The sequence below is a fragment of the Aulonocara stuartgranti genome (genome assembly GCF_965226115.1).
Source record: "Aulonocara stuartgranti genome assembly, chromosome: 12".
Lineage (NCBI taxonomy): Eukaryota > Metazoa > Chordata > Actinopteri > Cichliformes > Cichlidae > Aulonocara > Aulonocara stuartgranti.
This window is the reverse complement of record NC_138948.1, coordinates 31,643,564-31,670,395: the sequence shown is the minus strand read 5'-3', so window position 1 is coordinate 31,670,395 and position 26,832 is coordinate 31,643,564. Positions and strand designations below refer to the sequence as shown.

Below are 26,832 nucleotides of genomic sequence, written 5' to 3'. Positions count from 1 at the left end.
CCCCCCACCCCACCCTCCACCCAACTGGTGAAGGCACATGGTTCTTTTTCTTGTTAAAGAGGAGTTCTTCCTTCCCACGGTTGCCAAATGCTTGATCATAAAGGATCATCTGATACCTGGGGTTCTGCTGTTGTGAAAGAACGTTATATAATTAAGCCCAAACCAAATTTGCCAAGGTATTTCACAAGATCTGATGCACACAGTGTCTAACCCTAAGCTCTCAATCCAGCTGTCAACTTGGTGACTGAAATCAAGTGTGCGGTATTAATACTGGAGGGATAAATAAATACAGTGCCTGACTGTGACGTGGAACAAATCAAAATAATACTTCATCAGCTTTGTCAATTTGAGGTTTTCAGTAAAAGGATGAATCCAACAGGATATTTTTTGCAGATCATCTCTTAATAGGACAAAGCTGCATTTTGGCCCCTAGTTTTCTGGCGCTCTTTTGAAGGCAGCTGAAGTGATGATTAGAAAGCAAAGTCAACATCTGAGATATATTTTCCACTACCAAAGCCATTGCTGAAACCAGATGGGCAAGACACTGGTCTGTTTGATACCGCCTTGTTTTTAACAAGCGTTTTTATTAACAGAATGGTTTCATGTTTTGCAGTTTATACATGTTGTACTGACACGATGAATTTCAATTCTGAAAAGCATTTATATTAAAATATTTATCAATGGGCTGCTGAGATCTACTGCTTATCTTGGGGGCAGCTTCTGTGACTCTTGCATTAGAAAGTCATAGCTGTTCAACTACAGACACTTGATTAGACAGTGCTGCCCTTTGGTTAAGAAAGCATTACAGTTCACCATCAACATGAGCTTTTAATGATGCATAACTCGGGACTGGCATTTACACGCAACATACCAACGCACCAACAGCCCATGAAACCACAATAAACCTGGATTCAAAGCCACCCAGACAAGAGTTTAACATCACTGGAGAAGTGGTGGGAGTAAAAACATGCATGCGTCAGAGATCCTCTGGCATGGAGATCTGGCAACGCAATGCTTTATCTTTCCTTAAAGCATGCAAATGTTAGATTGACACGGCCCTGTTTGACATGTCAAGGCAGAAGCCAGTTGTTCTGGCAGTGTCACACATCGTGTACAAAGAGCAAAATAACATCTTACATAAAGATATGAGACTGTTGTGTATCTGAAAGAAAGTTTTAAAAACAACAAGTGTTTACATGTAGTAAAGATGTAGCTTTGAGAAAGTAATTTTTTTCCCAATATTTTAGATTTTCACTCAGACTTTGGTTATATTTATTTACACTTCACTTAGTGGTATGACTGACAGTGTTCTATTTGGTATTATATAAAAGCATTTTGCAATGTATGAAGCTGTCACTGGGGACAAAAACAAGACTGTCTACTTTGCCCCAGCAGGTTCGTTACTCATCAGTTACTGTATCATAATTGGATTACCTAAATAACTGAAACTAGAAGGCTGTAACACAGTAATTTTACACATACGTTCCATGAAAGAGGTGCTTTAAGCAAGAATTACAACATCTTTGAGTCCGTGAAATTTCATTCGATAGCAAATACGGCTCTGCTGTCTCCACTGCCAGTCTTTCATATGCTCTCTTTTTTTTTACGATTGTAACTCACTTAACAAATTCACTATAGACGCTGTGCATGATGTCATGTGCACATTGCTTGTGAGTTGGCTGACATGTTAGATATAATACAGCTTCTGGTCATTTTGAAAAAAAAAAACTGTATTTCCCAACTGGCTGCTGGTTGTTGCTAGGTGAAATAGTTACAAAAAAGGTGCTTCATCTTAGCCCTTTTTGTGATTGCTTTTGTCACTAGCAGATTGCCTTAGTCACCTCTAGTTTGCATGATAGACAGCAACTTTTCTGTAAGAAGAAAGAAAATCTATCTGAAAATACAAAAAGGTTACCTGTTAATTTCACTTAATAACTACTTAGCCAACTTGGCTGGGGTGGCAATGCGATTTAAATAATCTGTTTCTTGAGAGACTCAAATTTTAAACAAATTTAACCTAAATCTTTCACTGGATGATAACACTGGAGGAATGTCAGTATTCATATTTTAGTAACAACGTGAAACCAAGAATTTCAATTTTAAAGATATTTTACTGAACCAAGTTTTGGTCCAACCACCAGAAAGAAAATGAATGACAAAAAACAATCAAGAAAATAATCTCGGCAACACATTTAGTTTTTTTTTTTTTTTATACATTTATGTAAAATTTGTATGTACATGTAATAGGCAACAATGTACTGCTGACATTCCAATTTGCAATAATAGAGTGCTGAAAATGAAACATGAGCAGAACAAACGAGAAAAACAGAATTGCCAATACTTGCTCTTTGATAAGTTTTGCAAAACTGTACGACTACAAGGCGTATTCCATGACCAAAGAATAATGAATACTGCAGACTAAACGTATACCAACATAAAAAGAAATATTTAAAAAAGGCAAAATCAAGTAATCTGCCACCCAGGCTTACAAATTACTCTGTGATTGGTGTTAATGCTTCTCTTATGGATTTCAAACAACAATGTTTAATGATGAAATGAATGAGCTTCAGAGAAATGTTCATAACTGCTGATAGTGCAGTCTTCAGTTAGACAGAATAATCATGGCAGCATATTCAGACTTCTGTCAATAAGATATTCTACAACAAACCTTTATTGGCTTTTAAAGTTTAAAATACACTGATTTTAAGAGTTTCTTTATGATCAGAAAGAGCCATTTTATAAAAGGCTGTTGGATGTATTTATAACAGTTAGCCAGCAGATTGTTAGCCTACATTAATACAAAGCCTTAAAGTAAAAGGGAACAGCTAGCTTGACTCTACCCCTGTTTAAAATAATACATTTTATTTGTAATACACAGAAAACTCAATGTAAAATGACAGTTTATGCTTTCTTTTATTAAAAGGTTTAGACAGAGACAAGCTAGCAGTTTCCTTCTTGCTGAGCTAACACTTTTTCTTCTTCCTTTTTCAGAAAAAAAGGGTAAGCTAACAGTTTACTGGCTTTAGCTTCAAATTTACACACACAAAAACACATTCTTGGAAAGTGGTGTTAGACATCTCCTCTAATTGCTAGCAAAAAAAAAAAGAAGTATGTATATTTTCCCAAAATACACAACAAATCCACAGACCTTTTGAGAAAGCATGTGAATGAAGTATCTATATACTGGAAATGATTTCAGCAAGGTAGGGCTTTTACTACAATGTCCTTTTAAGTTGAAGCGGGGAAAAAAAGAAAACCCAACCCTGTCGTCACATCTTCAACATAACACGACAGACAGTCCACAGTATCGGCTATCTGCAAATGTACAAAGACAAAGATATATTAAGAGAACAACAGAAAGTTTGTGAATGCTTGTGCAAGTTCATATGTATGATGAGATGCAACCAGTGATGAAGGGGTAGGTCACATTATTTGAAAACATTCTCAAATACGGGACATTTGTAGGTCTTCATTTTCTTGATGGCATTTTTGAACTCTCTGCTGGACTTGTTCCACTTGTGGATGCCTGTGAGGAGGTACTGCTTATCAACCTTGCGGCCCATGATTAGATACTGGTTTCCCAAGTTGTCCAGCTGCTGGCAGGGGCAGTCAGCACCATTCTTCAAGTACAACACTAACTTCTTTGTGTCCTTCTTCTTCAGGTTTCCCGGTTTCAACATCTTCTTCTTCTTCTGCAGGATCACCTTACGGTCCGTGTTTTCTCGCTTTACCTCCTTGATCTTGGCCTTGAAAGCTGTGGGCGGAGGAACAACAGAAAGATGAGTTTACTCTAAAATGTGAATGTCATTTTGAACTCAACGTGTTGTACAGTGCTGCGTCTGACAGCTCCTGGTAGTGTAGTGCACTAGTAAAATTAATCATCATGAAGGATATTAGGCAGGTCAGTCTCCCGTGATCAGAATCAGAATCAGAAACTTTATTGTCAATCTCATGAGAACAACGAAATTAAGAATGGTCCCCGATCATTGCATCATCCCTAGCAATATCAAAATATAAATAAAACAATAACACAATAATAGATATAGATATAATAGAACAGATATAAGGAAACATGCCACTATGGTTCCCCATCCTTTACAGATGATTCTTAATCATTTTTACCTCATATACACAACTAATTTTTCCAAATGAGAACCATTAAAATTCAAGGAATCAAACCCATAAAAAAATATATCATTGTACTCTTTACAGTACAATGATAGAATGAGTGTAATATTAAACTTTAAGAGAATGTTTTTGGTGCTTTAAACTTGCATTTTCAATTTGCAAAACATGACTTCCTGTTGTATAGAAGTATATGGGAAAATACTTTTTATTTGACATTAATAAAAAACTCTTGTTGAATCAGTTATAGTCTCAATCGCTGCCATACTTAATACAATATGAAGTACATTACCACACTCTTAACATTGCCAAAGTAGCAATGTTTATTTTAGTAGTAGCACTTATAACATACTTGCTAAGTAAAAGTGGTCTATGTACATCATGGGCCCATTATTCAAATCAACTATTGAACAGTGTGGCAGTAAGTCTAATAATGGGAATAATCAGTAAGAATGAGGTTAAAAAGTCGTGTGAAGCGCACGACTGCTAAAGCACAAAAATGTGTGTTTTATTTCAGAATGCATACACAATCAAAGTACATTCATAATCTTAATACTATTGGTGGCTCAGGTCAACAGTATTGCACAATAACATGGATTAATGACGAATAGCTAGCCAAGATACCGCCTTATACAATTTGCTGTTTACTCATGTTTGATTAAAAATTGGATCACCGTTTATTAATAATACATAAGTAATTTAATTAACATAGACTGAAACTCATTTTCCCACAAACAGTGCATTGTTGCAAATCCTGTTCATGCAAAAGAACTTATCCATGATCCTCTTAATTCTGGGGTTTAGCCTAATACTAATAAATAATGCGGTATGTTTTTTCAGTGACTTCTGATGTTCAAAGACCAAATCCAATTATGGACAAAGCCACTTAATTTTTCTGCTTTTCACGACATAACAAACAAACAAACAAAGCACAAATAAATTCTCAGGAATACTGCGCTGGGCTTCCAGCTTGTCAATAGTGAACCACATAGGGTTAGGGTTAGGCTATATTTTAGCCACATGGTGAACAACCAATGTTTCAGAAACTAAATGTTCCCTTAAAATCCAGCCTCTTACCTGCGCATCACAAACACATCACTAGTGACCTGGCGGATGTTACGAGGTTAAGGTGTAAATATAGACAAAGCATATATCTTTATCACAATTAGCAATGCAATATAATTTTTTTTCACCTTCATTTAAGTCCAAGTATGTTTTTCAGACCAAAATACCCCTGATCTTTCACTAAACTCTATTTAACCTTCTAATCTCTAAGTTTCCTCTGAAACAGAGCACGAGTTGGACTTTGGTGGTCCAAATGTCCATTACCCCCCCCCCCCCCCCCCCCCCCCCACACACACACACACACACACACACATTATGACTTGTCATATAGTATATCTAGGTGCATTATGTCTGACTTAACTGACATTTGTGTCAGGATAAATCACGATCAAGCTGGGAATAAAGCCTTGTGACCTTCAGTAGCGGAACAGCCTGACCAAGCATTTCCCCACTCCAGTAAGAAGAGAACAAACTTAGGCTTCAATCTAATTTTCTCCACGATTTTAAACACCAGATCACTTGCTTTTTTAACAGAATTATAGTAGACAGAAAAACCTGTACTGGATCCTTGCTCTCCAGTTGCACTCGTATTGCTAATTGCTAATTAAAGTGTTGAAAAATAAATAAATAAAGAGCCTCCCCCTGTATTAACAGTGCACATGGTACGGATTAAGACTTATCCCCCGTCAAACAGTCTCTGTGAGGGGGCTTAGTGTTCAGAGAAGTCAAAATGCAGCGGTCATAATTAGTGTGTAATAAAAGAAAAGGTCTGGCCCACCACTGAAAGGACTTCATCTTGATAAATCCTCCAACCTCGATAATCCTTTAACGCCCTGAACTTTCTTTGCACCTCGCGTTGTTTGAGGGCTTAATCTCTTCAGCAGCAGAATACAATAAGACGTTCAAATGATCAAATAACTGACAACAGTGTTTCTTTTCTCATGGTCAGTGAAACTGCCCTTGTTTGTGTTTCTTCCTACATTAGTTTTTAAAATATTTTCAATTTTTAAAGTTACCAAACAAAAAAATAAATTCATCTTATACAGTGAGCAAAAGAAAGAAAAGAAAAGAGAAGATAGCCTTTCTGTGAGAAAGCATTTCTCAAATCTGCCCACTTAATTCTTATGTCATAACCTATAACATTAGCATATTAACTGTAAAACAGCTATGAATATGTTCACACTGACGTGACCGTGTTTTCAGAAGCCCTTCCTGGATCAGAAGATCAAACAATGCTCTTAGAGGCATTTGGGCCTTACAGTTTTCCTGTGACAAGATATTTATTTGAGTAAGACTTTTGGGTAAAAGTCCACTGTCAATTAGTTGGATGTTAAGAGATTAAAGTTACTGTCACTAATTATTTTCCTACTCCAGTGTCAAGGTATTAACCCACCAGTTTTACAGTGTAAAAAAACCCCCAAAAGGTCAGAACTAGTACATATATGCAGCTTATAACAAGGGTTTTCATTTTTAGGAGTCAAAAATAGACGATTCTTTAAATAAAATGGGAACGTCTTCAGTGGAATCAAATATATGTGCATGCTGCACCTTTGTTACAGTACAAAAGTTAAAAGGAAGATATACTGTCAGTGATTTGGATGCTTTTACGCATGCCAGCACACTAAAATAAAATGACTTCTATTGTAAGATTTCTTTTTGTGATGTTGTCTCTGAAACCTGACTCGATTACCTCTGCTGGGTCAGATGTATTAATGGGATCCTTAAGTGCCCAACGTGTCATAAACCCAGCAGGAGGGCGAGCAGTGCTCCTCATTCACAATAATGGCAAGTGGTCCAAGCTAGACTGAACAGTCATCCAGCACAGGAATGCCCTGTTGTTTATCACATCAGCAAAGGGAGGGAGCAATTCGGAAAAGGACAAAGTGAACAGTTGGAAGCCGAGGAGATTTAATTGAAGGGCTTCTGGAGGTTTTGGGACAATGAGGTACCATAAAACCTTAAGCACGGAGAAAAATTGCAGTGGGAAGAAAAAGCTGATGTTGTGATGATGTTTGAAATCATTTACAGCTGAGTGCGGCAAATAGGACGTGTGTGCATAAATACATGCCCAACAGCTATATTAATCATGAGGATTTCAGGGAAATAAGCGATATTTGTCCTCACCAGGGAAACCTGTTACTCGTTCTTCTAACTCTGATGCATTAGCTCAACAACACACAACTTACAGCCATCCTTCCTCCTGTGCCAGAAAAACTCCACATCCAGGGGACACAAGTCAAAAGTTTCACCACAGAATTCTCCACTTTTATCAAACCACATGGAAAAATCAAACATGCTCAATTTAAATGCTGGGAAGCACTGCAGTGCAATGCATGATAGACACTATTTTTGGCATCTTTCATTTTGCAGCTTCAAGTAAATGAGATGGACAAAAATTCTAATTCACTGCTAGGTTGAGTTTTTTTTTTTTTTTAATGAACACATGATTGGTCCACGCAGATTAACAAAGGCTTCAGTCTCTGGTTCATCCCTCAAGCCCCTCTATGGTTTTCCATCCCTGTGTTCCACTGAGAAAAGCAAAGAAATCCATCACATCTATTTTTGCAGTCTTCTCCAAACAAAACAGGCTTGGATTTAAGATGCTGCCTTGTTAAAGTTTACTGTCCAAATATTTTTTTTGGAACTCAAGAAAGATATCGGGATGACCTTGTGGGATAAAACACATAATGATTAAAGCGTGGGATATTTCCATCTGCACATTTTCCTTTTTGCTCAAGACAAGGCATTAACTCATGTTTAGCTTCTGCTGTTTAGCTGCTGTTGGATGTATTTATAGCATTTCTCTCCAGACCAAAACTGAATTCCGTCGGTCTGCTGAAAAAAAAAATTAACAAACAAATCTTTGGCAAGCTGCAGCGCTGTGTCGTGTCAGGCTACGCATTAGTCGTTTACCCGCCACAATCGAGCCATACTGAAGCAATAGAGAAGTTTGTTGCATTCCAGACTATGTCCCTCCCTCGCAGGGTCAACACAAGCAACAAGGTCTCATCCTCAGCCTGACACTAAATCTGTCTGTGTATCCTCATATGTCAGCTGGTTAGGTGACTTATGACAAGCAAGCAAAACAACATCTGTCTTCATCCAAGATGAAACAAGCCAATAATGCAGCCCGCTCCCTTGGCAAACCGGGACGCAGACTCAAAGGGGCAAGTCTCATCACCGCAGCATAAACACCGATGCAATTTGTTAAACAAATGTAACTTTAAACTTTTTCTTGAGAACTGGAAGAATGTGTGTTTTCAATGTGCGTCCAGTCTATGTTTGCTTAGCCTGGCACCTGGAATTCGTGCTGCCACAAGCTTTGGTGAATAAAAGATGAAAGTAGAACAACTTGCATCTTGTGTGCATCATGTGTGTATTATTTCTGAACGTTCTCATGTCTGCAGTTCAATCTGTGTTTGTGTTATTAATTGAACTCAAAGCTTTCAATTTCCTTTTTTTAAGTACATATGGTTTATACTGGATTCCTCATGTAAGACCTCCAAATTTCCACAATTAAAACAAGTGCCCTCATCAGCTTAAGATCGTCCTTCCTTCCTGTTTTTTTTTTTTAATGTTGTTTTCCATTCAAGTTGGACTGAGGATCCTCTAATGAAAAGAATGTGTGAAGCTGGCTGCAGCAGATTCTGAGCCATCTCTTAATATTTCCAAATAGGCTCTGACGTGTTCAAAACCCACTTCCAAATCCCCTTCAGAATATGTCTTTAGATTTGATAATGTTCCAAAAGAACATTTCTGGTACGACCTCAGAACATGACTGCAGAGCTGAAGAATGGCCTTTCAAAATGAACAACATCCTTCTAAAACTGATCTTCTGATCATCACCAAGCTTTTGATCTTACAACTACTCTTAAAGTAAAAAGTTGACATATTAACTGCAGAAAATAAGAAATTGTGTTGTCTTTCAGCAGGAAACATGTTTTACAAAGTTGAGAAAAGGTCAACGAAAGACTGGAAAAGTTGTGTAATGGCAAAGAACCCTCAAGGTGGAACATGAGACACTGACTTAACTGTCAATACTAGATTCAGTTGGCGTAAGAAAGAACATCCCAGAATGGGTTTCTTGAAATTCAGATGGGAAGACGGAGAGTACTTCTCCCTTAAAAGATTAGATTCATGGGAAAAATAGCTCCACAATTTAAAATTTTCTCAACCTAACATTGTGAAACATTTGGAGATTTCATATCTTTGGTATGCAATATGATTGAAAGATTAAAAGTATCTAGAAGAATCCCAATAAACAAGGCCAAAAATTGGCAGTTGAGCTATTCGTCAGCCATTCAGTTGAGAATAGCCGTGAATTTTAGATCCTCGAGAAGCAATGCATTTAAAACAGCAAGTTCTCTGGCAGAAATCACCACACAGGCTCATTTCTGAAAACCTTTGTAAGGAAACACAGTCCGTCACTGTGTCCATAAATGCAAGTTGAAACTAGCTAGTAATTCTCTGCATTCTGTTTTCACTCAGATCTTATTCTGACCAAAAACAGTGATACCAATCAGGCTTCTACTCACTTCATGTTTATGGAAAAAAACATAAAAAACCCATGCACTACTAGGAATGACATTTAAGGAGCGTCCCATTTTTGTTGGAAACAGGTTTGTATTTGGGAAATCACCTAACAACCTGAACTAAAAATTTTAAATCCATAAAGCTAACACTAAAGTAAACACGAGCATTTTTTTTAACATCTGAATAAAATCCAATGCCTTGCATGTAGCAAATAATTACGTGTGTTAATTCTCATTTACCCAATAATTCTGTGTTGCAATTCTCCAACAATAACCCAGCAGGGTTTCCTGCATTGTATTAAGTTGTGGCCTGTGCACTGGAGTTTTACAACTACAGCAATTAAGCTTGCTAATGGTTCTTGTTAGCCTACCCTTCCAGTTGACCATTTGTAGATTTAAAATAACAGTTTGAGAAAAAGCTATAGATGAATAGAACGCTAAAATTCTATTAAAAAAAACAAAACAAACAAACAGACAAATGTTGGAGAGCAAGTTTTCAGAACACCTATCACTCTTGAATGCTAACCAGGATATTAGTTGTGCTTCTGAGTGGAAATTTCTTGTTGAAAGTGATACCACGTATTAAATAGAATATTTATTAGCCTATATTAGCTTAGATGTATGAACTATTTCACTCAAAGACCTTCCAGCTCAGTTAGATTTTATTACCATAGAACCAGTTCACTAGAACAGCTACCTCGGCTCTTTATATTACAAGATAACAGTTGCAGAATATTAACACAAGTCAAACACCCAATGTCAACACAATGAGAAACAAATTCTTATCTTTTTCCATGAAGAAATGGTATTAGCATTTAAGAATTGTTTTTGGAGATGGTTTATCATTAACTTTTTTTTCCATTTAGGATATGAAGAAGGTAATCTGTAACATCAGTCAGCCCAGACAACAGAACAAACATCCCAGTTTACAACTGCAAAGATCTGCCACTTAAAGACTTCAATGACCCCAATTCATTAGTCACAGAACATCATGGTCCACCAGACCAGACAGGGATAGTATATCTAACCAAGAGATAAAACGTCACATTAAATTGAACTGCCAAATATGACCAAGTACCGCCAGGACACAGTGTACTATGGGGGGAAAAATAAAAGTTGCACACTTTATAAAACTTTATGAACTTTGAAGATGGGAAATACAGTAAAGAGTTCTTTTGATTTTATGCAGTGCATCCAACTGTCTGTGTTTTGTGGGTGTTGGGACGCCGCTTACCAAACTCGCTGGCACACATGTGCTCAAGAATGGTGTCTGTTTTCATTTCGTTGTCACATGGAGGGCAGATGGGAGAGTAACCTGTGGATGAAAACACACACACAAAAAAAACAAAGAAACAATTGGACAAGAAATCGGTGCAAATAGAAGACAAAATGTCAAATGGAATTTATGTTGCCCGTTTGGTGACCAGGTCAGGAGTGCTCATATTCAACTTCAGTCAGTTATCCTGCAGACTTCTACGCATCTTAACATCTCTGAGGATGCACAGATCCTGTTTACTGTCAGTAGTCAGTCACCTACTCCCTTGGGTTTCGTACACTCTGATGACCTGATGTCAGTGAGGAATGCCTTAAGCTTTTATAGCCAGCTGTAACTAAGAGCCGCTCTTCTTTACTTTTTGCTACACTAAGGCAGTTTTCAAAATGCATCTGCTCAACACTCATCTATACACCTTTAAAAAAGTATTAGAAATATGGAAGGAATAAATGGTAAAGATATTCAATTCAACCTTAAAAGAATGTTCTGAGATTCCAGAGTTTAAAAATGGTGTAGAGGTGTATAATAGCCAGCTCAAAGACAAAAATCCCAAAAGAGCCAAAAAGTGTTTTTGCTAAAAAGTAACTCAGTTGAGGCATATCTGCAAACTTTTTACTGACACAATTTTTCAATTCTTTTGAATACCACAAACGATCGTTTCATGCCAAACAGCTGAGCCGACCTTCCAAACAAACTTGGACCTGCATTGCGATCGCAGCGTCCTTGCAACATTAACCCTGACTACACTGCGGTGTCCCACTGTGGGCCTGGATCGATCAACCAAAGGGGAAGGTAACAGCACTCTACTCTCTTCCAGTTGTCCATTTACATGTGTTTAACGAATGCTTGTGAAAGCATCGCTCGGGTGTGAAGAGCTTGTGAAAACAGACAATGTTTACAGAGTCACTGGGTCCCTTTGCCTCTGAGCGCCTGGTTCATCTTTAAATCACTTATCACGGGTCCCTATGCTGCAGTATTCAAGCACTGTTAGCTGGCCTCTATTAACAATCATTAACAGCTGAGGAGATTAGCTTGCCTCTGTTAATGTTTATCACCCTGAAGATCAGATACTGAGAGACTCTCCAGAAAACAAAACTCTGAGTAGCCGAGCTTCAGCCGACCTGTGGGAACAGGCTGGCTTTATTTAACCCCAGTGCTGACAAATGATAACAGGTGAAGTCTGGAGAGCATGGAGCTCTGTGTGGTCCCTTCGTCTTACCTTGAAAAAGGAGTCTTTTTCAGAAAAACAGGCCTCCATCCATACCACTATGTCAGTCAGCAACAACCCCCCCCCCCCCCCCCCGACAAAACACACACTCACAAACACGTCCCTTCTCCCCCAAAGATACAGTGAGCTCTGTGTTATCGCAGGAAGATCCACAGTCCCTCCATTTATGGCCAACATGTTCAGTAAGGGGCTTTAGATTGAAATATAAGTAGAGGCCCCACCCCTTTAACTTTATGGTTCAAGTGAATGAGGCAGTTGTAGTCCCTCCACCCCCACCCCTCGGCGTACACCTCACCTCGCCTGAGCAACCGATAGAGAACCTGGCACTGCAGCCTTGCTCTCAGCTTTATCATCCAGAGAATTGTTATTTTCTGCGATTTTTATGGGCTTCTCTGGCATTTCTCAACTTGGCTTGCAGAGGTTAGTGCTGGAAGACAGTTTTGCTGGACTAATGCTATTGCCCTCTACAACCCCATTTGCTGATGCAGCGTCTTGGGGAATCTGCACCAAAGCACCCATTAGTGATAGATGATAGGGGTAAAAGAATGTCCTTGGAAGCTCTGTTTACAAACCGCCCTCCCGACGTCAACTTGGACGCCGATTTTCCAGATCTCCATCTTTTCATCAGATGCACAACATTTGCCAGAGCACAGGGCTTAAATATATTAAGGTATTCACATTTTTTTCCTCCAACCTTTTTATTCTTTGTTTTTTTGCTGCTTGACTTCCTCCCAGCATTGTCCTCCAGCTCAGCGAACACCTTGAAATAAATGACTAACATCTGTTTGAGCTTTTGCAATATTACAACATCACTCGTTGTCAATAGCAAGCAACTTCACCTGCACATTAAAGCCAGGGGATTATAGAGTGAAAGGAAAACGTAAACGTGATAGACTTTCTTTAAAAAACATGAGGGGTGGTGGGTGTTAAAACAGGATCAAATCCAGGTTTTCATGGCTGAATTTGCTCCCCCAAAAGGTCGCATTTGCTTTGTTTGTGCTCGGATTTGCATCTGCAAACACACTTTTCACCCCTGAAACAACAGTTGCATGCCCATTTAACTGCACGGGTGTCGTCTTTTACACGGTGGCAAAAGTGCTGGCTGTTTGTTTTCTAAGTGAGCAAGTTAGTCAGGGTTAGGTAGTTAATACTATATTAAGAAATTGGAACTGATTCAAAGAATGAATATTTATTCATCAAGCTACACTGCAAAATATCTCGTTTTCAACTTCTTCCTTATGAGACAACTTGAAGATTGTTTTCTTTCACTGGGATTTTAAGGGAATGCCTTTAAAATTTTTTAATATAAACCCCTCACCTGAACTCTTTATTTAAACATCCGTCCTCTTCCGCTTTTCCTTATCAGGGTTGCAGGGGTAATATATTATTTATACAGAATATATAAATATATATATAAAAAGTATAATTCTCTTAAAAGGTTTTCAACTTTATATTGAAGTTTGACTTCAAATTTCTACATTTAAATTTCACCTTGAGAAAGTTTGTTTATTTAACAAAAATAAATAAATAAATAAATAAATAAATAAATAAATAAATACATCATATAGACAACATGTTAATAAACCTTTTAAATGGCAGGTTTATGCCCAGGAAATATTCAGCTATTAATTTGCATATTTCCTTGTCAAACATTTATTCACAAATATACAGTGTGTGTGTGTGTTTGACCTTTTGAAGTTGCTGTTAGGTGAGTTACCTGTGGGTTTTGTAACCTCCGTGGCGTTGGGTGTCGTCATGGCAATGCACACTTCACCTTCGGGAAACTTGTCACAGGTGAGCATCTCCGGCCAGGGGAAGCCGAAGGCCTCCATGATGGGGGCGCAGCCGTCCCTCACGGCCTCGCACATCCAGCGGCACGGGTAGATCGGCCGCTCCAGGCACACGGGAGCAAAGAGCGAGCACAGGAAGACCTGCGTGTCCGGGTGGCAGTTCTTGTGCACCAGAGGCACCCAGCTGCTGGCCTGCTGCTTCACCTCGGCCATGGTCTCGTGCTCCAGCAGGTTGGGCAGCATCATCCGGTTGTAGCCCACGTTGTGACAGAGCCGCAGGTCGTCCGGAATGTCCACGCACTGGGGCGACTTGCCGTAGACGGGCGTATTCCAGGGCAAGTACTCGTACTCTGACGCCCTGCACCCTGACAGGAGTGCCACCGTCACCAGCAGCCGGAACATCCTGCAGAAGCACTCACAAGTAGAGCTCATGATGTGTCTTTGCAGCCACTGAATGATTGCTAACCGGAGTGCCAGGCAACACTCAGTTCATGAAGAAACGCACAGCGACAGCGACGCAGGAGAAAGGCGCTCTGCAATAAGTCCACTATCTCCTCTGGCTGTAGTCCCGCTGCTGGGCTGCGTGCGGCTCCTGCGAGAGTTTGGGGAGGTAATGCGCTGAGACTGTGCGGTGCTCGGAAACAAGAGGGGGTTGTAAAGTGCGCTCTGACCAATCGGAGCGCGTCTGCGCCTTTTGGCACTCGGCTGTCAGTCAAAGCGCTTAATGACCGCGTGTGTAAAAACTCTCCGGGAGACTCCCCAGCGTTCCCTTTGCGCTTCATTTGTCGATATAAAGTAATAATAATAATAAATATATTTGGATATGTGCGCATAAACTGGGAATACTTTCAGACTGACTGGGGTGTAGGAATAAGCTCGATTAGAAGTTGCACAGCTTTAAAGTGTGACACTGGGTTTGTTTTATGCCTGTAACAAGAACGTGGTGCAGGGAACAACACGAGCCCCTCGCATCCCCGAATGTGAGGAAATCCTGATTTCATTCATATTAAATAAAGCAGCTCTATAAGCTTGTTGCCATCAGCTGTTACTGTACGGAGGCCTGAAACAGCCTAAACGCAGAAACAACTCCAAATGCATTTCCTTTCTTTTATTTTCATCTATTGTTATTTTCCTTTCATTTTTACACCTGTACATATTTACGTATTCATTGTTGTATTCTTTTTAACTCATTTATTCTTTTGGCAATTTATGTTCTTCCATATAATGGAGCACAAACCCAGATCATCTCCTAAAGCATATCCACTGTAATGCCTGCCTGATGCACACATTATTTGGTTCAGAAAATATGATAGACAAATAAAAAAAAATCGACTTTTATAACTTTATTGAAGAAACATGACAGTTTTGGGTGTCATCTTTGACTCAGCAAAAACTCAGCAAAAAACTCAGTAAAAAATAACATTATTATTATTATTACTTTATATCACTTTATTCTTACTTTATATCACTTTATTTCCTTGAAGGTTGAAGTTTCTTTGAGGATTTTGAATTTAAGAGTCTGAGCCAAGACTTAGTGAGTAATAATAATGATAATAATAACACTTATTTAGAGGTTTTCTTTTAATTCCACTGCTTCTAAAATGTCCTGCAGGGAACACGCCGAGACACAGAGGATAAGAAGCCTCCCAAGTAAAGACAGGAAATAGTGTTTTCATTCATAATAATTATCTCTGCAGGAGAAAGGTTCTGAAGGAAAATACCCGATAAGCTGCCTCTGGGAGTTCTTGGGTACATTAACTTATCAAATGGGGAGCTGATGATTTAATACTGCTCTGTTTGTGCTTGTTGTACTTGCAACCTGCTGGGGAACACTTTCCTTATCCAGCTCAGTTTAACACTTGAGGCTAAAGTCAATTTGCTGAGCCCCAAGTGTCCATCTCCTCCCTCCTCCCAGCCTGCCCATATCCAATGATAAGGGCAAAGGTGTGAAATCCCTCTATTTAAATGGAGGTCAATTTACATTCCATTGTGATGTTAACAGCCCTTGTAGAGCAAGAGGAAAAAGAAAACAGAGGATTTAATTTGATTTTAAGTGTGCACATAGCAAACAGAGGCCTTTGAGAGGAACGGCCTAGTTGAACTTATAGAATAAATGTGTTTTACAGCTGTCTCTGCTGCAAGAGACGCCGCTCACCTAGACATTTTCCTCTCATTGAACTGAGGCCAAGAGAAAATGTTCTGCAACAGCACGCAGAATGTTTAGTACATCATGTGCAGGATGGATGGACAGTGACAGATGGTACCACTTTAAAGAAAAAACACGATTTACTGGGTGCAAAAGCTGAAATGAAAAATAAAGATGTTGAAAGAAAACTGTAAATCATCTCAGAGTTATAATCAAATCAGAAATAATCCAACTTCAGATTGCTCATGAGTTAAATTATCCATTAACTCAGACCTCTGTGCTGCAATCTGCATGCCAGAGTGGTGATGTGTGCTCAAAAGAAGGCCAAGTGATTCTCTGAAGCACTTTAAAGATGACACCTCAGTTAACATTTTAAATTAATGGTGAAGGTTTAACAAGCAGGGCTGTGTTTGAGGCGATGCTGTACAGACTGCTTTATGGGCTGATGGCATCCAACAACAGTTTGTGCATAGGTGGTTGCTAAAGCAAATTCCAAATTTTGGAGACAGGAGGCTTGTTTTCTTTTTCTTCTCCAGACGAGACCTGGCTTTGCTCAAATGCATGGGGAAGCCTCCCATCCAGCGTGACGGGCCTGCTAAAAACTACCGTCAGCACAGCAGCAAGCCAACAAAACTGAGCGAGACAAAAGAAAGGCTGCAAGAGGAGAGGTCTACAGTGACTTTCCATTTGAGAACAGAGCAGAGAAATGGATACTAAAAAAAAAAGGTCCTACAAACAAGAGCATTTTGGCCCATTAGGCTCTGGTGCTTTAACAGCGTGTGACTTACACAAGAAAGACTAAATATTTGGACTTATAGGCCTGCAGGAGAACAGAGTTTCTTAAAGACCACCAATCCATCTATATTCACCAGGGTTTAAAGCCACAGTCTGCATCTGGGGGTGAATGTGCATGTATTGCCTTGAAAGGGCATTTTTGGCCCTGGCAGAATGAACATATATGTTCATTTAGAGTCATCTGTCACCAGCGAGCCCTGGCTAAACACTGGATCTGCTCCAGAACACGACGTCAGCCGTGCGCTGATGAGGTGCATGACGGACGCTGAAAAAAAAAAAGCTTCATTATAACACTGTCAAGGTTTGGAGAAACAAGCACACCTGCTTTTTGTCAGGTAACACTGGGAGAGAGTGGAGAGCTTCTTGATTTGGCATCATTTTATTTAGCAACGGCCTGCAAGGTTTCATTTAGCTTTGCCCAAAGTCTCATGAGAAGTCCTTTATGATGGATGAGGTGTGCTTGACTTTTCCATGAGAAGATCTTTAGAAAGATTGTCTTGGAAAAATCATAATTGCTGCACCAATCGGTGATTGGAGAATGATTGTGTGTGTGTGTGTGTGTGTGTGTGTGTGTGTGTGTGTGTGTGTGTGTGTGTGTGTAGACTTCCAAGAACTGAAAGTGGCGTATCTTATTTATGACCTTTTCTTTACAGTGTTTCTGACGAAGATGGATAGCGCTCTTTGCATTTTTGGAGCTGTATTATATCAGAAACATTGGAAGGAGGAGACATGGCACTGCATGAATTCTGGATAGAAATCATTGGGAGAAATTCCACAATGCTAAAGACAGTGGTTGTCCTGCCCCCAAAGAGCTGATTGACAGCCAAATCTGGAAATATACGAACTACGTGTTGCTCTAAAATATGTAAAACAGCAGAGTTTCGTGCCAGTTTCAGCTGTATCCTGTATCTGCTGGTCTGCTAGGATACTGCAAGCAAAGACAATAAAACAATAACATGAATTAACATGGACATGGGACTGAATTGACTAAGCTGCTAATGAAGTCATAATGTTGTGTAACTTTGTGCATTTGCAGTGGAAGTATAACCTGCATGGGGGGAAAAGTTTTCTAAACCATATTTTGGGGCAAAGTCAGAGTTTATGAAGTGGTTTCTATCAGATTTGACTGGTGATTCTGTGCAATCAGTCTGTGCATGATCCCAATAATCACTGAAACTGACGTTCTGGCTTTTAATGTTGGATGGATCATAATTACTGCCTGGGTCCAACACACAATTAGATGACCTGCTCTTCCTCCAGAGACCTAGAGACCTAGACCTAGAGACCTGCTGTCAAGAGACCTAGAATAATAATTTTACAATTTTTATTTTAAAAAGATCAAACCTATGTCAGGAACAGAATCTGACTTTTAACTGGCTTTGCTTTAAGAAAGAGAAAATACCATACCATATAATCTGTGCAAATCAGAAAAAAAAAACATCTTACAGTTTATCCAGCCAACCATTTCAAATTATATTTGCCTGCTGAATAGCCTTTATCAGTTGTAATGACCTCCTTAGACATCACCTCCACATTTACTCCTCCCCTTAGTAGGCTGCTAAATGAAAAATGATAAGCTTTTCATTTAAAGACAACAATGGGACACCATGAAGGAGGAAGGAGCAGTGGGAGCATACACATAGACCGTAACAGATGGCTCTAACCACCGTAAAATCACCTATTCCTATTTTTCAATTATTACCACACGTAAATCTTATGCTTTGTTTACTCAGAAATTTGCAGTCTAGGCCCAGAAAGGTTCTGGTCACATTAGTGTCATGTCATAACAGTAAAGTTGACTGACTATGTTTCTAGTGTCAGTTAAATTATTCCCACAGTTTAAATGAGCTTCCACTGAAAGCCTGGGTTGCTGAAGAGAAGCAGGGATAGCTGTGATTTTCGTCTGTATGGCAGGGATAGAAGAAGGTGTGATCACATGTCGGTGCCATAATCTACACCATTCTGGATACACATTCAGTAAACAGAGATGATTTATTCTGATAGCACAGTAGCTATCTGGCATTTAGGCTAAGGCAAATTCAAAGACATTCAGAGGATACCTGGAGGGTAAAGGACTTGGACCCAGTACCCTGTTGTCACATAAAAACTATGAATTGCTATGTCCATTTTTTTGGTTTTGTTTGTTTTTTTGTTGTTCTTTGGTGGAGGGAGGGAGGTTTGGAGCCTGACATGACCATATCTGAGAGGATTTGATGAGGGATAACAATTATCAGCTAACATGTGCTATTTAGTAAAACTAACATTAGCAATGTTAGGAAGACCGAGAACACTTTGTGAATTCTTAGTTAAAATCCATGGGAGAATTTGAGGCTGTGCCCTCCTGCCATTAGGTGAACTGTAAAATAAATGAGCTAGTCCTGCTGTTTTACTGATATAGATTGTTATAGTTTCAATTACATGATGCGGTAGCTTTTTCTTGTAGTAACATTTTAGATAAGTGTACTTTACATATACTTCCTTCTCTTGGCTAATATTATCTGTATCATGAGTTAGCTTGGCAGTTTTCCAGCTAATAAATTATATTTTTTTCCCTCCTGTATAGATGGCACTACTCCCTCACTACTGAGTTACCAAAAGACCTATTTCTACAAGGATGTTGGTAACATACCAATGTTAATTAGAATTTTACACACCAAAGCTGGAGAGTACAAAGTGTTGGAACAATTAAACACATAGTAAGCGGTGCTGTTTGCCAGGTAATTGCATTGCAAAGACAGACAACACAAGAAACAGTCAAGAGGTCCAGTAAATGATAGCAACACCGAATAATGCAAACTTGAAGCCTTAATAAAAAATGTAAAGACATTTTAGTGTTGTGCTGATTTTATGAAAGAAAGAGCAAAATCATTTTTGTACCAGACTGTAAACATGCTTATTTCTGCTGTTAATTTTAACACTGAAGTCTAATTATTGACCTGCTTTTGGAGCCAGCCTCAAGTGGCTACTTGTGAAACTGCAGCTTTTGGGACTACCTGTGCTTCACTCGTCAGCCCCTGATTTTTCTGTTTAGACTTTTGTTACATAACTCTAGACTGTGATGCTTAACTTTGATGCTCGAGACCTGGCTCTTGGATTTAAGCTTTACTTGGATTTGCTTTTTACTAACTGCTATAATGTTTGAACTTTGATGTTATTATTCAGACAAACGTAAGAAGCCTCCCACATAGTCTGAATTACTTTCTTCTTATCATGGATTAAATTAGAAGATAAACTACTATCTGGACTACCAGCAGGGCGCCCATGGGCCCTATCTATGGGAGTGATAGACTGAAGTGATAACATGATAACAGCAATTCAATGAAACTAAAACAGTCAAAAGCAGGTCATTCATCATCCAGGTTGTTCTTATCTTTAGAGGAAAACGTAGTTGATAAATGTTAAGTCAACAGTCTATTAATTTGTATGTTAATCCATATGAGATGTCTGTTGGAATGCCCCTTGTATTGCTGTACAGCTACCACTTGTGATTTCGAAAATCAAAGCAAACAACACTCTGTGAGGGAGTTTCGCAACACATTGTACAGCTGCCTGTGATGACTTGCCTGGATGTACTGCTCTCGCCATGACTAATCCAGGCAATTTGTGACATTTAGATGCAGGAGAGAATAGAGGCGAGAAGGAAAGGGGGGAAAAAAACAAAAAACGTGGCAGTTACTTCGGCTTAATGATGCTTCTGTGTGTTTCAAAACATGCCAAAATACCTCCTACATAAGTCATACCCTGCACTTTGGTGCCAGCATTATTGCTCAGCAGGAGTGGGAAGTGAATGCTTTTCTGGCCCACAGATATACCCACTCCAAGGTAGATCATTGTAGGTTTGCACTGGTGTGCTTTTGTTTGTTAAAAATTAGCAGTAAAACACATCTAGGCTCAGGCCGCTGTGGTCATCCCATGATGTATAGAGTTCTTCCTCTCTAGCACCACCAAGTACTTGTCTACATGAAATCATCTAATTGTTGGGGTTCTCCAGCTCGTTCTCATCCCCAGGGCATCAACTGGTGCAGTTTTGTTAAAACCACTGGTGTGGCTCATTTGGCGTCTGTGCCCTGACATAACAGGTTATGACATTGATGAGATTGATCTTTCACTCCCAAAAAGACAGTTTGTGAGTGGGAAAGCTTACTGCTGAGGAGTGAAAATCATTTCCTAATCTTGACCAGGTAGTTTTTAGTGTCTAAGCTTTACTAACTGAGCCTCCTGGCAGATACTCATCAAAATATCCTTCCACTTCTCCAGTTTTAAAATCCAGAATTTGCAGCTATCTAAAATGAGATTGCAGGATCACTGTACATGCTTAGACATCTATAATATTATGCAATCTTTACCTTATGATAGTTCAAGTTACCTCTACAAAGTTCCATCAAATCTCTAGCTGCTCGTTTAAAATGAGGGTTAGGTTCATATGTGCCTGTGTGGACATGATGGAACTATAAGGCCACAATATATGTAAGAGAATTAATTTGAAAGCAAATAGCTTCTGTTCTTTGGAACCTTCTGGCTAAAATGCAGCTTAACTCTAACATCACAAACCAACCCGGTGGATGTTAAACGGTTAATCTGCCTCCTCACCCCTACCTCCATCCACCAGATGAGGGCTCATGCTAATATGTGGTGTTTTTCTTCGCTCTCAACACACATTTACCCACATCTGTAAGCCAAAAAATGACAGATTGATATAAGCAGAAAAAAGATTCTACCGAATAGACACGTCCTTGCATTTTTCTTATCCATTTCCCACAATATACACATGCACCATCTGCATTTCTGTTAAACCGCACGACTCAGAAAGCAGACGAGGCCAGCCCACTTTAAAGCTGTGCATCCCTCCTTCATGTTCTGAACCAGCCTTGTTTTTCTGATGCTGACCATGTCTGCAGCACTTATGTCACTATAGCAATGAAAGTTTCATCAGTGTTAAATCTGTGCTCCCCAACCTTATAGCCAAAAGGTCCAGGAGAAAACTATCAGAAATAATCATGCTGTAAGACACTGAGTATTAAAAGCTGTGCGAGTGAAGTGCTGCAGCTGTGCATGTGGTCAGAAGATGAGGACTTCAGCTAAAAGTCATCCATCTGTGTACAATTACATAGACTTGTTTGCAGCCCCGGCAGCGTTCCATTCATCATCATAATTTATGGTATTAATTTCCAATTGGGTAATTATCCTCAGCTCACTCGGCCTTGGGTTCAATCAGCCAAACATTTCAAAGGTCTAAAGCTGCACTTGGCAACTTTTGCACTTTGGTGACTCCAGATAAGCATAAACAGTAATGAAAGACTGATCTTCGGTATCCAGGAACGTGGCATCAGTTGTCTATCCTAATGGCATATCTATCCTAATTTTGGAAAGCAGGATGACTTACGTCTCTCACCAAGCTGTGAGCTACGTGTTTTTGTTTGACTTTAGCTGTATGCACTACTGTTCAGTACTTGAATACAAGCCTTTAATGCTCTGAGGCCTAAGTTGCCATCAGGGAGTCGATTTGGGTTTTCTTCACAATATAGGGTAAGGCTGACCACGTGTGATGACTTAGACCTCAGAGGGTCAATCCATTAGTGAAAGCTGGACATGGTACTGATCAAGTGCAAGAGTCAAAAGGATTTTGCTTCAACTTGATTGTTCCTGCTGTTTTATAACAGTGGTCTATGGAAAAATGCTTTTTGGGTTGCAGTAGTTTTTCTTCTACTTGCGACACAATGGAAAAATGGCTGTGAGGCAGAATTGGTGGTGCTTGATACATCCATGGGCAAAGTGGTATTCAAACTGCTGCTGGCCACCTGTTGTTCAGACAAGCTGTCTCCAGTGCTTCATGTATCCTGCACCAAGCAGAGGTCTCTGAAGAACATAAAAGAGCATTCCTCAATCAAATGTTGGCCATTCCTCAACCACTGGATGTGTTTGGATTAGGCATGGGGTAAGCAATGGTTGAAGAACTGCACTCTTCAGAGACTCTTTAAGCTTGATTTAAAGTACAGGGTCCTTATACTCCATGCTGGTGACGTCAAACAATTGGCTCTGGGGCCAGTAGTGTTACTTCAAAGTGTCATATTTAGTTCACTTGGCTTTGCAAAGTGTAAAGATTACAGGAACTTCATTATCATTACTTAAAAGAATTAAATTGCCATTTATTTTGTGGTGATGTCAAAATTACTACAAAGAAGTGAAAATGTATGGATGTATTTGTAGAACTAGAAAATTTGTATTTACACAAATTAGTATTTAGTGTAGTGAGTAGTCAAGTTGTGAAAACCTACATGTGGAGCTTTTGTGCCTGTGAGCTGCAAATGATAACTGTAATGTAAGGAAAAGCTTGGTTATATTTGTGACATTGAACTTTTTTAACGTTTTATTTTTTATCATAAAATCCTTCATTAAACAAGGAGATTAACTTCTCAAGAAATAATACTTCCTGCTGTCTGGTAATTTTTTAAACAGATGAACTAAGGAGTGTCTTTGGCTCTTGGCTCTGGCCCTGGTGAATATCTTCAGAATGTACTTTACATTCCTATTTTTTAAGCAAAGTCGTTTTATTGGTCTGGCTTGCTTCTGATTAAATTGGGCTGTATGTGGTCCAGGAAATAAAACAAGTTTATCCCTGACATGCACGTTTCCAGAAACAAAACTATATATCCTGACGAGGCAGACCTCAACAACTGTGTTTGGGTTTAGATAGAGAGGTGCAGATATGTCATGTTTCCTGGTTTTCATAGCTCTGACCATCCCTATTTCAGTCAGTTTTCTATGTCTTTATTCTTATCTGCACAAAAATAACTTGTTCTATGTTTGCCTCTGGTCCAACATAATTTACTCAGTTTATGCTTATGATGAAGACATGCCAACCCACGATAATTATTACAAAGAATGCAGTTGTTTACTACTGCACAGGCTCCAAAGGGCTTCTGGAGTGACTACGCACCAAGCTTCATCAGAGTTTTCAAGCATCTTTATCCCCTACAAAATGTGATCGCCTAATAAGAAGAAAAAGAATTCTAATAGGTATAAGAAAGCTCAATGCTGAATCACTTATTAGAGAGTGTGCCTTGCAGAAACAAATGATACAACATGTGGACTACATCAGAGAGGTTTAGATTTCTTACTCTGACCACAGCAGAAATAAGAATTTAAAACAGCCCTGGGTTAAAGTCCTTTGTCGTCATTTATTTGTTATAAATGCTTTATTATCAGATTATAAACATCAACATCAATAGTGCTGCCATATTTACTTTTTTCTGAAATTAATAGAACATACATTTCAACACAGTTCAATGCTGAAAATACTCAAAACATTCAGAGGTACACCTGTTCAACTGCTATATCTGTACCCAGTGAGCCAATCACATGCCAATAACTTAATTCATTTAGGCATGTAGTACATTAAAGTCTGATAAAGTTCTAAACAAGTATCAGAATGGGGAAGAAAGGGCATTTAAGTGATTTTGAATGTGGCATGATTGTAAATGTTGGACTGGCTAAAGTGTTTCTACTTTGATTTTCACATATCACCATTAGAGTTTACAGAGAATGGTCTGAAAAACATAAAATATCCAGAGTGACAGGTCTCTCAGTGAAAATGTTTTGTTGATGCCAGAGGTCAGAGGAGAATAGACAGACTGTTTTGAGCTAAAAGGAAGACAACAGTAACTAAAGTAAACATGCAGAAGCAGAAGACCACACCAGGTGCTATATTATCAGCTAAGAATGGGAAGCTGTTCAACAGAAGATAATATAAACAGCAATTTTGTATAAACTGTCCTTTGTATCAGTGGTTCAGGCTGCTGGTTGTTTAATTGTGTGGGAGATATTTTCTTGACACACTTTGGCCCTCTTAGTACCAATTCAGCATTGTTTAAAATCCACAGCATGCCTGAACATTGTTGCTTACCATGAACATGACAATTAGTTCACTGGCTTCCACGGTAACTTTTGGGATGTGGTGGAGATTCACATCATGGATGTGTAACTGACAAATCCGTTGCAACTGTGTGATGCTCTCATGGCAACATGGACCAAAATCTCTGAGGAGTTTTTCAGCACCTTGTACTATCAATGTGCAACTAGTGAAGTGACCATGAGTATTTTCATATCTTGAGGTATAATTTGGATTTAGTACATCTGTGACCTTAATCTGTTTTTGGCATCATTTGCTCTTGTAATATTGTACTGACTGAGTTAATCACAGATAACAGAAAATGTGTCAGCAGCATAAGAACCTAAGGTCTCTAGGAGTAAGGTTTCAGAAGCTATGAGATGCTACCCCATAAAACAAATGTTTCTCATACACTTTGATTTCACGGTACTTCTGTTATAAGATACTGTTTGGGTATAGGTGAATATTCCATTTAAAGTGGTAGAAGTAAACCTAACCCCTAGGTCATGCGCACTTGGTAAGAAGCTCATCTTTATTCTGTCTCTGTGTGAATTTGCAAAGATTAAAAACCATTGCAACTGTAAAAAAATTCAGGCCTCACCTACTTTCATAGCTCTGCACACCTGCTGCACAAGTAGTTTGTTAGTTTGTTAGGCTTTCAGACCAAATCAACACCTTGTTTGAAACATACTGACCCCATTACAGTCTGTTATTTAAATGTAATGGAATGTTCCTGCGCTCGCTCAGTGCGGTGACATAATTCTTGGTGGAGCTGATGGAATGGGTTTGTTTTTACACATTAAATAAAGCTTTCACGCTCCGTTTTTCCATTTTATCCCGTAACAACCACTGGCCACTTTGTCTTCACATCTAAACATTGTGACTTGAAGAGAAGTATTTACAGCTGAGATGCATTGCAATCTGGCCCATTCAGCAACTTTCCATCTTTGCAGTACTCCCCTCAAGGTAGGTGAAAATCTTGAGTGAAAGCAGTTGAGGACCTCTTGGGTGCACTGGGCACGCCGTGGATGCAGAGATGGGCCCTGTGGCACCGGCCTCTTGCGTCCAGACGGCCCTCCAGGCTCTCCTGTGATACATGCTGCTTGTTTGACACGAAGCAGGGCACACAGGGCGTTCTGGCTAACATTACCATGCATAAACATTACAATTAATGAGCCTTTGTGACAGCAGAAACTAAATGTCCTTCTCACCACCTACACGCTAACAAATGTCTGCCCATTTTTCATGCAATCGATTATGCTCTGTCCCTCACCTTGAGAGTAAGGCTATAACTGCAATGATAAACAAACCCAGCAGCACTGGCCCCCTCTTCTCTTGCACAGTTCTCAGCCTCCAACACACTCCTACCTAAACAGAGACTGTGTGGGGCCTTTTCTTCTTGTAGCTCTCGCGGAATAAATGCAAACTGCCCATAGGATCACCACTGAGAATAGACAACAGCTTTTCAAATGCAAAACAAAGCCCTGGATCATTACTACCGGTGCTCCATCTCACATGCTGGCAAGCAAACAATTTATACTAAACACTTGCATGTTAGTGAAGCCACAAATTGCTCTAATGAGAAACATATTAAGGTTTACATCAAATAAACTAAAGTTATCCATCCAGCCTTAAAGCGCAGGATTCTGCAGAGGCAAGAATAGCCTCAGTCTGGAATCAGGCACGTCCAGAGAAAGCGCCTGTATTCCTGCAGGTTTAACGCATTTTAACAGGAGCTGTTACTCAAACCTGGTGTGATGCAGGCCAAATGCATTATTCTTGTCTTACAACAACCAAGCGGGAACCTCTCCAGCTGTTTTCCTTTTTCCCCCTTCCCTCCTAAAATTGACCTTGGTGTGGGTTCAACAAGAACTCACTGCAGTTAATCAGGAAAACCTTTCCCAAGTTCATTTGGAAAGGATGGACACTCCTCCCTAGGGATGGGTACCGGTATCCAGTGCCATCATGGCACCAGATACTGGTACATAAA

General features: G+C 39.4%; 1 protein-coding gene across 1 annotated transcript; it reads right to left on the bottom strand.

Annotated features, from left to right (window-relative positions):
* Positions 1 to 2,178: 2,178 nt before the first annotated feature.
* Positions 2,179 to 14,653, bottom strand: sfrp1a (secreted frizzled-related protein 1a). The gene is made up of 3 exons (XM_082555144.1): positions 13,941 to 14,653; positions 10,957 to 11,037; positions 2,179 to 3,754 (listed from the first exon to the last, which is right to left on the bottom strand). Exons 1-3 carry the CDS (start codon positions 14,443 to 14,445, stop codon positions 3,429 to 3,431), a joined length of 912 nt encoding a protein of 303 aa, XP_082411270.1. The 5' UTR covers positions 14,446 to 14,653; the 3' UTR covers positions 2,179 to 3,428.
* Between the last annotated feature and the right edge of the window lie 12,179 nt (positions 14,654 to 26,832).

What these genes read in the sequence shown, in the direction of transcription:
- sfrp1a (XM_082555144.1), bottom strand. Translation starts at nt 14,445, where the DNA reads ATGAGCTCTACTTGTGAGTGCTTCTGCAGGATGTTCCGGCTGCTGGTG. An exon ending in GGAGGTTACAAAACCCACAG is followed by an intron (nt 11,038 to 13,940) that starts GTAACTCACCTA and finishes TTTCATCCACAG; the next exon opens with GTTACTCTCCCATCTGCCCT. An exon ending in CATGTGTGCCAGCGAGTTTG is followed by an intron (nt 3,755 to 10,956) that starts GTAAGCGGCGTC and finishes CTCCGCCCACAG; the next exon opens with CTTTCAAGGCCAAGATCAAG.